Source organism: Letharia columbiana (assembly GCF_014066305.1).
Source record: "Letharia columbiana isolate WasteWater2 chromosome Unknown Sc0000040_s0, whole genome shotgun sequence".
Classification (NCBI taxonomy): domain Eukaryota; kingdom Fungi; phylum Ascomycota; class Lecanoromycetes; order Lecanorales; family Parmeliaceae; genus Letharia; species Letharia columbiana.
Genome location: NW_023501084.1, coordinates 134,672 through 146,773, shown reverse-complemented (window position 1 = coordinate 146,773; position 12,102 = coordinate 134,672). Strand labels below are relative to the sequence as shown.

Genomic DNA, 12,102 nt, shown 5'->3' with positions numbered 1-12,102 from the left:
ATGATTTTTGACGTTGGATCCAAAGGCAGCTAGCTTGATAGGGTTAGTCGCCATCTTTCTCTTGGACTGGCACTCTTAAGCGGGATGCTGTCAAAACTTTTGAAATCTCTCAGACTCGTGATTTGGTCCTCTTGTATAATATGGAGACATGATCACTTCTATCAACGACCCTGCGAATATGCCCCTCCGGCCTCTCAATCGCCCCATCCCCGTTCGAACTTCATCCCTCCCTCGCATCTCCGCAACGCTGAGTCTCCCACCAATCACGCGCACGGCTAATGTGTATTCAAACGTCGCGAGTTGGCTTCTGCAACAGTTCCCCCGCGTCTAGCCCATCGTGTATATATATATATATATATAAGAAAGATCGCCACACGACAGCCACCCCGCGGTGTCTAGAGCGTATAGAAGAAATCGGGCCTCATATCCCCTCGGGCCTGGACCTCCTCCTCCGTCTTGCCGTCGGCCCAGTGATCCCTGCCGCCGGCCCTCCTCTTGGCGTTTTCCCTCCTCAGCGACCAATACTGCAACAGGCTGCCTCCGAGCAGGAAGACGGTCAGGTAGGCGAGCACGATGCCGTGGCCCCGGCGGTACAGGGGCGCGTCTGTGGCTTGGTAGATGTTGGAGGAGACGACGCCGTTGAGGTTGCCCCAGCCGATGACGAAGCCCATGGTGATGCCGCGCTTGTAGACGCCTTCGGTGTTGTTGGAGGTCCAGACGATGGTGTTGGCGACGCAGGGGTAGATGCCGAGGGCGCCGAGGAAGGTACCGGCGTAGCGGACTCCGGGGGATGTTCTGATGGGGGTGGGGTTAGCTTGGTGTTTTGGGTTTGTTGACGGGGGGGGGAGGTCGAGGGAGATGGGGGAACGCACCCAGCTACGAGCATCGCGAAGCCGGCCATGCCGAGGAAAGAGGTGCAGATGTTGCAGAGGGCTCTCTGGTGGGTTCGATCGGCGATGTCTTTGGGCTGTTAGCAGGTGGGAATTGTGTCGGAAAGCTGTCAGATTCAAACTCACAGCCGACTGTGATGGTCAGGATGGCGGCAGCTGCGTACGGAGGGACAGACAGGAGTTGGGCGGTGGTTGATTTGTAGCCGAGTGAAGCGATGATGGAGGGGAGGAAGAGGGAGAAGGCGTAGAGAGGGACATCACCTGGAACAATGCGTGTTAGTGTTACGGTATGTAGCGACAGGATAGTGGCCACCTGCAGCCCATGTACGTCGCGGCAAAGACCCAGGTCTTCAAATCCTTGATCGAAGCCCAGAAATACGCCATTTTGAAGGATTCATGCTCCGCTGACGACTGCTTATCCGCTTTTAAGCGTCGTAGTACGCGCTGTCTGTCGACTGAGGAGAGGAAAGTTGCTTCATCAGGGAAGTCATAAACCATATAGAAGGATGCGAGACCGATACACACAGTAGCCAACCTATAGAAATCAAATCTGACGTTATATAAGGGTCTTTCCCAACCAACCCTTCCAAGATGAAGATCCAAGCCCATCCTTCTTTGCCACCAATACCGGCCATGTTACCAATTGCGGCTGCAAGCAAGCCTCCAAATGATCCCGATACTGCGGCAGCGGAGAAGAAGATGGCCGCTCGGATGCCAAGCTCATCGCGTTTATACCAACAGGATAGATAGAAGTTTATGCCCGGGAAAAGCCCAGCTTCGGCGGTCCCTAAAAACCATCGCGCCGCCATCATCCCTGAAAAGTTATGGGTCAGCCCCATTGTCACCATCGTGATACCCCATAGCGTCATGATAATGGGAATGAAGACGCTAGGTCGAAGTCGCTTGAGCAAGACGTTGGTAAGGGGTTCGAAGAGGGCGTAGGAGACGAAGAAGATGGACAGGCAGGCATTGTATTGGCCGCCGGTGATATGGAGACTCTTCTCTAGCCCGTCAAGTTTGGCATTGCCGATGTTGGTTCTGTCGAGAAAGGAAATGAGATAGAGGAGGCACAGCCAGGGAATTAAACGGAGGTCGAGTTTCCACAAGAGTTTGCGGTCCTATGTGAGGGCAATCAGCCCTGGGAACTCGTCGTATGAAGGGGATTAAAAGGTCTATGATCGAAGCTACATACGATGGCCGCCCTTTCTTCCGGGCTGAGGTGTGCATCTGGATCTGGCAGAATTTCGCCATGTCCAAGGGCCTCAAACTCTCCTTGTCCTACAGCGATTCTCTTCTCATCATCGGAAGGCGAATGGCCACTATCGCTATCAATGTGCTCTGTAGATAGCTTCATCTTGAATCATAGACCTCGCGATGCCGAATGGTGGAGGATGGAGCTGGATGAAGGTGATGAAGGAGAATGACCTTGAGTACTCGTAGAGGCGAATGATGAGCGTCATGCTGGATTATGTGCCGCTTGTGATATGCAGCCTTGTGCGGGCAGGCCAATAGCACTTTCATCAGTGTGTAAAATCGGCATATTCTTCATCCTGTCAACCGTTTTCCCCGCGTTGCTTGGCACTCTAAGCCGCGCTAATTTCCGGCAAACCACATGTGGGGATCTGCCGTGCATTAGCGTGGCATATCTTTCTATTACCTACATGTAAGGTAGGTATCTCATGTTGTAATTGCCGTGACAAGACTTGCATCAAAAGGTGAGTTCCGCATCATTTCACCTTTAAGCCAGTCACTTTTTTATCGGTGGAGCAGAGACCTTGATCAGCCTATTATTGCCGACGAAAAGACAGAAAATTCGACTATCCAATCCATGTGATGAACCCTTTTCGCTCACCAGGTCCACACCCAACTTCAGGTACTCCACAAACGACCCAGCAAATAGGGCTCAAGGGAAGCGAAGCATCTAGAGAGACAGTGAAACCCACATCATCCTGTTTTACCCCTAATATCACGCCTCGTCTCTCCAAATAGTTCCAAAGGGAAAAAAGGGATTTTGTGGATTACGTGTCCAAGATTTCATCCGTCCTTGTCAATATACGCGTCTTAGGTCCCCCCCCGTATTCGACATCTTACCTCAAACTCCTGCAGCAAGCGCTGAGCATTCCCTCACTCGTTCCCAGGTAGCCTCGTATCTTACAGCGCATCTCGTATTCATCATCCCTTCTCGTTCGTCTCCTATCAATAACCCTCACCAACTTCCTACTCCCCGTCTTCTTTTTTACTGGTCATCCCTGCCGAATAAATCGCAAGCGCCTACAGATGCTGCAAACCTCCACTTCTCTACCATGTTACCTTCCCGGGCTACCTCTCAAGTCAGACACTATCCTGGTATGTCTCCGCTAGCTACCTCTTCTTCATGCTTGAGGAATTCGTCTTATATCACACGTCCGGCCTCCAAGAGTAAAACTCTGCTCAAGAGCGCCTATGGTTGAATCATCTTCCGTGTTAGTTCTAGGGAACACGCTGTGGTAGCAGATACAGAATCTTGTATCTCCATTCTCAGATTAGTCTCAAAACCTTGCATGCATCACCACTGGAATAGTAAGACCTACCAGCAGTATCTGTGGATATGGAAGCCGTCAAATTGCACTATGCTCCTCTTCGTCCGCCATGGGCAGTCTCCAGGACTGATTCGCGCCCGTAGTCAATTTGGAGAGACGCGCCGAATTGCTCATGATCCCGACCTCCAGTACTTTAGAATTTCATGGCTCAGCAGCCGCTCCGTGATCTCGACAAATCATCTTGGCATCGTGTCTGATCTTAGCCTACCTTCAACACATACATCCCAATCGGGCCTAGCGTAGCTTGGCACTACGTACATACCTTATGTGGACTTCACAATAGTTAGTATTCTATTCATAATGTAACACCACTACACATATCAGTCTGATCTTACGTTCAAACCCTGACACTAACCTTGAACTGACTTGCATACAATTTTCAATTCACTCTCACATTGGAAGTCGGTCTTCCATCCACTTCTCTCAAATACTCAGCGAATTCCTCCCATCTGTACTGAAGTTGGTCTCCTGGCGACCTCTCCCAACTACTCACCATGTCTACCGCACCACAAGTCCTGCCAGTGTGGAATGAGGAGTCTGCAAAAGCTGCCGACGATCGCAAAGTAGAAGAAGAAGCGAAACAAACCCGGCAGGCGTGGAATGACTGGGGCGAACTACTAAGAGAAGGGACGCAGCGTCGTTCGGCCAAGCATACTGGGGAGACTTCCAGATTTGATTGGAACCATTGGCCGTCAAATGATGACGGATTTTGCTGCATGATTGCATCTTACATGAGCACATTGGGAAAGACGATGGAGTCGTCACATATTTGGTAATGCGGATACGGTGTTGGAATTTGGCATCGCGGGGGGTATGTCTTCCCTTATGCTGTCCGTCGTGACAACTTCTAACCAAGTTTAGGCTCGGATGCTCCTCACTTTCGGCTCAAACTTACGCACAAGCCGAGTGGACAGCGCGTCATGCTCTGTTTCATGGGATGGACGCGGAACCAACCACCAAACGCCGCAGAACGACCTGTAGACCGTTCCTGAGACTCCTTCCGGGAGCCCGCATTCCTTCAGTATGCACCTCATCGATGTCTACATGGGGCTACCTTCACAAATATACCGACATCGTTGATGCGGAGAAGCCATGGTCTTCAAACTCAAGGGAGTTACCCCTTAGGCGTGAATTGTAAAGTCGATGAATCCCCAATTGGTATGAATATCACAACCCTTCTTTGGAGAAGGGAGACCTAAACGTGTTCAGGAATAAACCTCGATGTTGACACGTCGAGGATGTCGACCGCGGCGGCGGCCAAGTTTGCAACGTTAAGGATAATCAAGACCAATGCAACGGCCATTTATCTGTCTTTGCGCGGGCACAGAGGGTTAGAAGAATGTTGGTAATTCTTTGCCGCTCAGCCGTCTCCGACACCACCTTCGTGGTGGAGATACTCTGATACTATCGCGCAAGTGGAAGTATATGAGCATTACTTCAATCACGTTTACTCGTATGATTTGGTCACCTTACAAGAGTGTGTGAAGAGTCTGACCGCGGAATTCACATTCTTCATCAATTTACCGGTGGGTGGGCGTTGGCATGAGGGGTCCAGATCAGATATCGTCGATCCGTCCACATCGGAGTCGGCCTTTTGACCACTTCTCCCAAATTCCACTCCCAACCTTAGAGCAGACAGGGGACGACTGCTAGCATCAGACGAAGCATCAGCGCCACCAGTGCCGGAAGTGGGCACCGATGTAACAATCGACCCGGAATTCGAGTAGTTCAAAGGATGAGTCATCTCTGTCGACAACAGTGTCCTCATCATGGAAGTTGTCAGAACCCCCGGAACAGGTGCCATGATTCACAGCGGTCGGTCAGGACATTTCACGTTCAAAAACCCTGCAGCTGCATTCGTGGTAGCAAAAAGGCCATTCAAAAGGCAATGTGGCGGCATCATCAATTTAACTGGTTAAGAAATTTCTTCTTGCCCATAACAACAACGCAGTAACTCTAACCAACCCTCCTTTTACCACGGGAAGCCTGGACAAGAAGTCCACCACCTCTGAATACGCAACAGAATATACCCTTCGCGCGCGCTGTCCAGCGGAGCCGCGAGCTGTCCGATATTGTGACCATGATCCAGGGTCCACCAGGGACTGGCAAGACTAGGCTTATCGGCTTTTGCGTGCTTAATTGTATCCAGCGGCAGCAGCCGTGGTTACTCACCGCAGAGACGCACTATGCGGTTCAGGTATGCGCCGATCGAATCTACGCAGATCTTCAAGCTGTATATGGCAACTACGATCGATGGACGGCGCTGATCTCGACAGCGCTACTTTCACTGTCTCTTCTTCCGACTTCCCAGACGACCGAGCGGAGATTTCGAAGTTGACCCGAACGAAGATCATTGAGCGCCTCCGTGGCCATGCGGAGCCCAAACGGTTCTCTCTTACCTCTCACATCTCAGATCGCCTCCGACTTCTCCCGAGACCAACAAAGAATGCTAGCCGACGAGGCTGCAATTCTTAGAGATCTCAATGTAACACAATTGGCCCTTGACCACTTTAGTTGGGAAGAGGATGTCGATGAGTGGAAGAGGATATACAAACAGTTCGATAAGGTGTGGGAAGACACACAAGAGTATTACATCAGAACCCAAGCATGTGGTATTATTGTCACAGCGGCAACCGCAATGACAAAGATGCTCCGCGTCTTCAGACCCCAACAATTCATAGTCGGTGAAGGGTCGCAGTTTACCGAGTTCGTGACTGTCGCTGTCATTTCGAGGTTTTTTGATAATCTTAGGAAGGTTCTCATCGTTGGGGATCCGTGCCAAAAAAAGCCCTTTGTGCTCAACCAGAATTCCGAGTTCGTGGATACAACTGAAACAAGTCTCATGGTCAGGCTCTCAAACTCTGGTGTTCCGATTACTAGACTCCGCGAACAATTTCGTATGAATCCCCACATTGCTCAGCCCGTCTCTTCCCTTTTCTACGAGGCAACATTAATCAACTCACCGAGCGTGCTTTCGAGACCAAAAGACAGGATTATGCAAACCTTCCACGGTCAGACTCTACAAGAATGTGCCAAGCGACACTCCATCTTTGTCCACGTCAAGAATTATGTGCCGTATCGGCTCGAGAAGACACAATCAATGTTAAACCCCTCGCGCCTGGCCATCGTACACGCGCTGATAGATCGGTCAAGGGCCGCTGGTGCCAACGACAGACAAATCGCCGTATTGACACCGTATAAGGGTCAATCGCGTTTGCTGAGAACCTGGGAGACAGCAGATCTCACTATGGCCACAATTGATTCGGCGCCGGGCAAAGAGTACGACTTCGTCATACTCGATTTGGTAAGCCCCGGTGGATTCTCTCGTAGGTTACAACATAAAGAGGTCCGTTCAACATCGACTGTGTCGCCGTAATGAACAGTAAGGTCGGACGAACCCGAAGGATAGATGAACCGTGTACTGTTCTCCGCAGGGGAAGTAGCGCTCAAACAGACAATCAGAAAAAAATTGGAATTGGAAATGGAGGATCTTGAGCCTTCAAGTGCAGCAAAGGAAACGTAGACGGTAGACGACTTGAAGGATTCTACCTGGGCTAATCCGTAATGAGGATATACTCCATCGACGACGGAGCTTGAAAAACAAAAAACGAAGACACCCTATCTTTTGAGGTTTCCAAACCCCACGCATGGAGACTGGAAACACGAAGATTGAATTAGATAGGTAGGTTCAATGCAGCGCATGGATCGTGCAGGTGCTCCGCAGACACAGCCTTGTCTCCCTCGTCCCATGCGACATTGCATGAAGGGGCTGGGGCCATCTTGGCACTGAAAATCCTTGCGCAGCGTCTTTATCGTGGAGTTCTTCTTACTGTTCTGGGGGTTTTCCCCGCTCTATAGAATATCTCTTTATCTTTGAGGGTTCCCTTCAATTGTAGGGATCCCTTTACGTTAGAGCTCTGTTGTTAGAGGTATTTAGTTCGTATTAGGTTCGATTCCTAATGGCGCTGGTACAATGGTGTTGCGGTGCTTTTTATTTTCTAGCTCGCGCGGTGACTCTCACACTTGGGGAAGCGGCGCTTCACCCTAGACCTAATACGGGTTGAGGTTCGCAAAGCACGTGAGGGGATCTGCCGTATTATCTACAGTAGCGTGGCATGTCTTTCGGTTAATGTAGACGCAGAAGTGGCATTCGCCGTCTTCTATCTCATCTACCATTTATTAGCGGTGTATATCTCTTGTATGGGTTGATCGCCTTACCGCTAGCGGGTAAACCATTTACCTCTACTCCCGAGGGAGCGGGCGAAGCCGAAGGGAAGGCGTTTGGAGAGTCAAGCGTGGGGAGCTATGGTTCGGTTTCGACGCTTGGTGGCTGGGGCGAAGAAAGCTTCGCTCCCGAGGGAGCGGGTTGAGAGAGGGGGAGAGGAGCTGGCGGAGAAAGGGGGAGAGGAGTCGTCGAAGAGGGAGAAGGCTGATCTATCGTCACTGGTAGGATTTTAGTAAGAAGACTTTAAATATGCATCGAAGCTCCTACCATCCGCCAGGCGGTTTCCTTCTTTGTCTTAGTGACCTGGGTACATATAAAATAGTTGGTTTCGTTGATCTGAATTCGTTGGTGCAAGGAACGTATCCTCGTGTATCTCGCGGCACTTTGCAACAAGAAGCGCCTTGCGGCGCCGTCCATACTGGATAGTATATGGCATAATGAAAGTTAAGCGGATTTTGATATTGGCTTTGCGAGTAGAGCGACGATGGAAATAACGATGGTCAGCCCTAATACCCGAGCGAGCTAGTCAGTGCGCGAGGCTCTCCGCGCTGAAGCTATACACAGCACGACCATAGCCACTATTCTTCTTTAAGCTCCCTCCTATCGTAGTCTTACGGCCTCCTTTCTCTTTTAACTGTGGTAATCCTTTCTCTTTCAATTGTGGTAAAATCAGGTCTTGATTCATCGAGACCTATTTCCCAATCCCGATTATCGGGAAAGCTAGCGCCTACGCTAGAAGCTTGGCAGTCTCGGCGATACCCCGAATTAGGGTTAGGGATCAAATGGTACCCCGGCGTACGCTAGGTAACTGGCCTTAAATGCGTTTCTTACAATGGAGACAGGCTGCCAAATCTCTTGCAGCGTGCCTACTAAGAACAACACCTGCATACTCAACCATGGCTCCCTCCTTCAGGAGTCTTGGGGCTCAACCCGTCTCTGCACAGTCCATGCTTTTCGAGTGGTATCCGAACTGCTGGGCTTATACGACTCTATATGCCATTGGGTGGAACGAGCTTCAAGGCATCCGCTCGAGACCAGGTTGAACAGCAATGGCTTAGTGATGGTGCTCCACCAAAAGCCTCGCTCTTCCTTCTATCGAGCCTACGCAGATGCTCGAAGACTTGTTTTCCTGACTTCTGGTGGTCGACACATCTGTTGTAGGCATCATTCGTTTCGATCTTTGTCTGCATGGATCCTGCTACTGGTTCTTCCAATTGACGACCTGAACTCAAAGAGACGGGCGAAGCTCCATCGTGCCGTCTACATCCACACGATCAGTCACAAATGAGTGGTACTAGTACAATGCCGTTGCCTGGCATACATCTTATCTTCTACCTCACGTGGAAACCTTTCAACACTTCCTCTCAGCAGCTTAGAAGATGAAAGGCACATTCCACTTGAGCTTCTGATCGAGGTTTTGTCATTCGACTCTACATCCTGCCCGCCCTTCTCGTCCCACTTGATAAAATCGTCGGCGCCAGTAAGTACATCAAAACTGCTCACAAATCCTTCATTTCCCGCTACGTCACCCCTGTCACCCTCGTCTCTTGTCTCTTGTCCCCCTTCTGTCGATTTACACCATTCTTCGTCCTTGCAATACTCATCTATTCGACCCTCATCTTTGCTCCGCCATGATTACTTGTGGACAGCTTTGGACAGCTTTTATCATCCTCATCCTTCACCGTTCTCTCTAATTTGCTGCGATCAGCGACTTCGAGAAACCCTTGGGAGCTCACGGACTTTTTCCGTCCCTCGAACTTCCATCTTTGTCTTACCTACCTTCTCTAGCCGCGCTACTCTCTTGTGAGTTAGTCCCTCACTGCCGCCCCATTCCGAGACCAGCTATAACCTACAGCCAGCAGCAGTCATACTAGGCTATTTGCTCAGTGCGTTGGGATTTTCCCACCCACCAACCATCATTTCGTGCCTTATTCCCCTACAGCTGTTGCTCCATCTCAATCTCACCAACCTACTTCGTGCGGTGCGTATTATCTCTCACCACCTCAGAATATAGCTCATCTTGATTTTAGCCATTTCCTTGATTGTCACCCCACCTTCGCAATGGGTGCAACCCTTTCTTACCTCGGCTACGCATCACATCAGCAGCCTCACCCAGGTTTTTATGAGCGTGTTTCCCGGCAGCTGCACCAAGGCTTCGAACCAACTCTCATCTTCGGCAATAAAGATGCAGTTTCACCCTCCATCATCGACCTCTGTACTCGTCTTACCGCTTTGGAGAAAGATCTTCAGATTTCGCGAACGGCAAACACCAACAAAGAGGCTGTCATTCAGTACCTTCTGCAGTCCAGCGTGAGCAACGCGCGTGTCAAGGAACGCACTGTAAAGCTCAAGGAGCAGCTTCTAGTTCTGAAGACGACCATCGACCATACTCACAAGGAGAAGAAAGAAATCAAGGACAAGCTGAGGAAAGCTGAAGACACTATCTTTGCCCTATCCAGGCCCAATGTTCCCAATTCAATGTCTCAATCTATCTCAACAAGCTTCAGCAGTCACAGCGATTCCCCACCGAAAAGCGAGATAGTGACCGAGGATTTGATTGATCTGCTAGACTGCAGCCAAGAGTTCAGCAGTGCGAAATTAACGAGAGGGGGGCACCACTTTACTAGATAAGTTCTACGAAGACGAGTCAGATACTGAGGGAGTTTCCAACAGTACTACGCCATTTCAGTCTCTGCAACAGTCTTCTGATTCAGATTTCGAAGGGTCCTCGTACATTGTCCATTTCGCGGACAGCGATGAAGATACGAAATCACAGGACGCTGTTAAGGTGTCTACAAAGGTATTGCGCCGAGGAGCCTTATACTATTCCAGTTGCTAATTAGCCTTTTGATAGAAGGTCAGGGTGCCTCGCGGCTTATCAGAGTCTATCACGCCTTCAGAGCAGCAGAACGACATTCTTGTACTTTCCGAAAAGGCCGATGAATCTTCTTCGGAGGATGCATCCTCTCTGAATGGTCCTAATTCCACAGCAACCTCCTTTACTTCTACGAGCAGTGGAAATTGGCCGCTCAAGGCCAAGCTCCTCAATGAGGAGTTTTTGCAGCTGAAGGCCTTGCATTCTGAAGGCGGCAATTTGGATAAATCTATGGCTATAGTCAGCACATTAGCAGACAAACTATGCAGTTTCGGCACGCTCAATCAAGACGAGCCATTTCGGCCAACGGCCCAAGCCCCTACGGAATCTCGAGATCTGCAGACCTCAGTCAAGGGTGATACCACCGAGCCACGTTGGAGCCCAGAGAGAATCTTTGAGTCTGTTCAAGATCGCAAGACTGCCGTCTTAATCAACGGACGTAGTGCTCAGACTGGAGCAAGAGATGTACCCTATCCAGACTTCTTCAAATATGGTATCCGCTATGTTCCCAAAACCTACGAGCAGGATGTCTATCGTACCGTTGCAATCTCGGGACTCCCGCCATCTGTCACAATGATGGCTCTTCTAGAGAAAGTCCGAGGAGGCATGCTCGTCGATGCAAAGCTTCTGGACACAGCCAAGATTACCGGTAGTAACACGGCATTAGTGACTTTCTTACACGAGCGTTCAGCCATGGCATACGAGGATCGTGCGAAAGAGCATCCCATAGCCTTCAACAACGTTGTGGCCCAGGTTGCGGTAATCCCAACTCCGACGTGGCCCATCCCGGTTAACCTTCGAACAGGCATCGAAGAATTTGGACGCACGCGCTGCTTCGAGGTACATAACATTCCTCGCAATCTCTTTCTGCCGACTTTGAGACAAGAACTCACAGCCTCCCCTGTCATGAAGTCAGACAGCCTGGAGTGCATGAGGCTGGGAGCGGACGGGGTTCTGGGACTGCGCTTTTCATCCATCAGAGCCGCCGGACACAGCTCTGCTTTGTTCAGCAAAACCCTGCGCTACCGGGGATGTACCGTCCAATGCATCCCCGATCCGTGCGCTCAGCCTTTGGAGACTCTTCTTCAACCACGTACAGACATGTCCGAAGTTGTCAAGGAAGTCACCCCAGAGCCTTCCTACAATTCGGAGGCCAAAGCCGCTGCCGATGAGCAATCTGGTAGGCTCACCAAGGTCGACTAGACAATCGATTCAGAGCTTCGTCGTGGCCAAGGGGTTGAAGACCGAGCCGATTCCGCCCTTGATAAGACTGTCGAACTAGCCGGCCACAGCATCTTACTCAGCAGCGTCAGTACTGAGGAGTCTCTACACCAGGAGACAGCAGCCACAATAGCTCCTTTCGCAAAGTCCCTTTTCCCCTCGAAATAGCTTTCGATTCCCCTTTACAAGCTATTGTGCCCGCGGGTCTATCGTTCACATCGATTGCCAGTTTTCATTTGCCTCGATTTTCAATCTTCAAAAGCATTGTTATTGGCTCAAGCACCGCTTATGCTATTCTGGTGAGGTGTGAGC

General features: G+C 50.4%; 4 protein-coding genes across 4 annotated transcripts; 3 read left to right on the top strand and 1 right to left on the bottom strand.

Annotated features, from left to right (window-relative positions):
* Positions 1 to 395: 395 nt before the first annotated feature.
* Positions 396 to 2,244, bottom strand: HO173_009430 (uncharacterized protein; the record flags this gene model as incomplete). Its single annotated transcript, XM_037311320.1, has 6 exons — positions 396 to 795; positions 873 to 960; positions 1,017 to 1,151; positions 1,208 to 1,425; positions 1,473 to 2,008; positions 2,083 to 2,244. 6 exons carry the CDS (start codon positions 2,242 to 2,244, stop codon positions 396 to 398), a joined length of 1,539 nt encoding a protein of 512 aa, XP_037161754.1.
* Positions 2,245 to 5,549: 3,305 nt separating this feature from the next.
* HO173_009429 (uncharacterized protein) lies at positions 5,550 to 5,807 on the top strand (the record flags this gene model as incomplete). The annotated part of the gene is made up of 1 exon (XM_037311319.1): positions 5,550 to 5,807. One exon carries the CDS (start codon positions 5,550 to 5,552, stop codon positions 5,805 to 5,807), a length of 258 nt encoding a protein of 85 aa, XP_037161753.1.
* Positions 5,808 to 5,840: 33 nt separating this feature from the next.
* Positions 5,841 to 6,845, top strand: HO173_009428 (uncharacterized protein; the record flags this gene model as incomplete). Its single annotated transcript, XM_037311318.1, has 1 exon — positions 5,841 to 6,845. The coding sequence occupies one exon, from the start codon at positions 5,841 to 5,843 to the stop codon at positions 6,843 to 6,845; it is 1,005 nt and encodes a 334-aa protein (XP_037161752.1).
* Positions 6,846 to 9,755: 2,910 nt separating this feature from the next.
* On the top strand, positions 9,756 to 11,772 carry HO173_009427 (uncharacterized protein; the record flags this gene model as incomplete). The annotated part of the gene is made up of 3 exons (XM_037311317.1): positions 9,756 to 10,284; positions 10,322 to 10,494; positions 10,549 to 11,772. The coding sequence occupies 3 exons, from the start codon at positions 9,756 to 9,758 to the stop codon at positions 11,770 to 11,772; spliced, it is 1,926 nt and encodes a 641-aa protein (XP_037161751.1).
* Between the last annotated feature and the right edge of the window lie 330 nt (positions 11,773 to 12,102).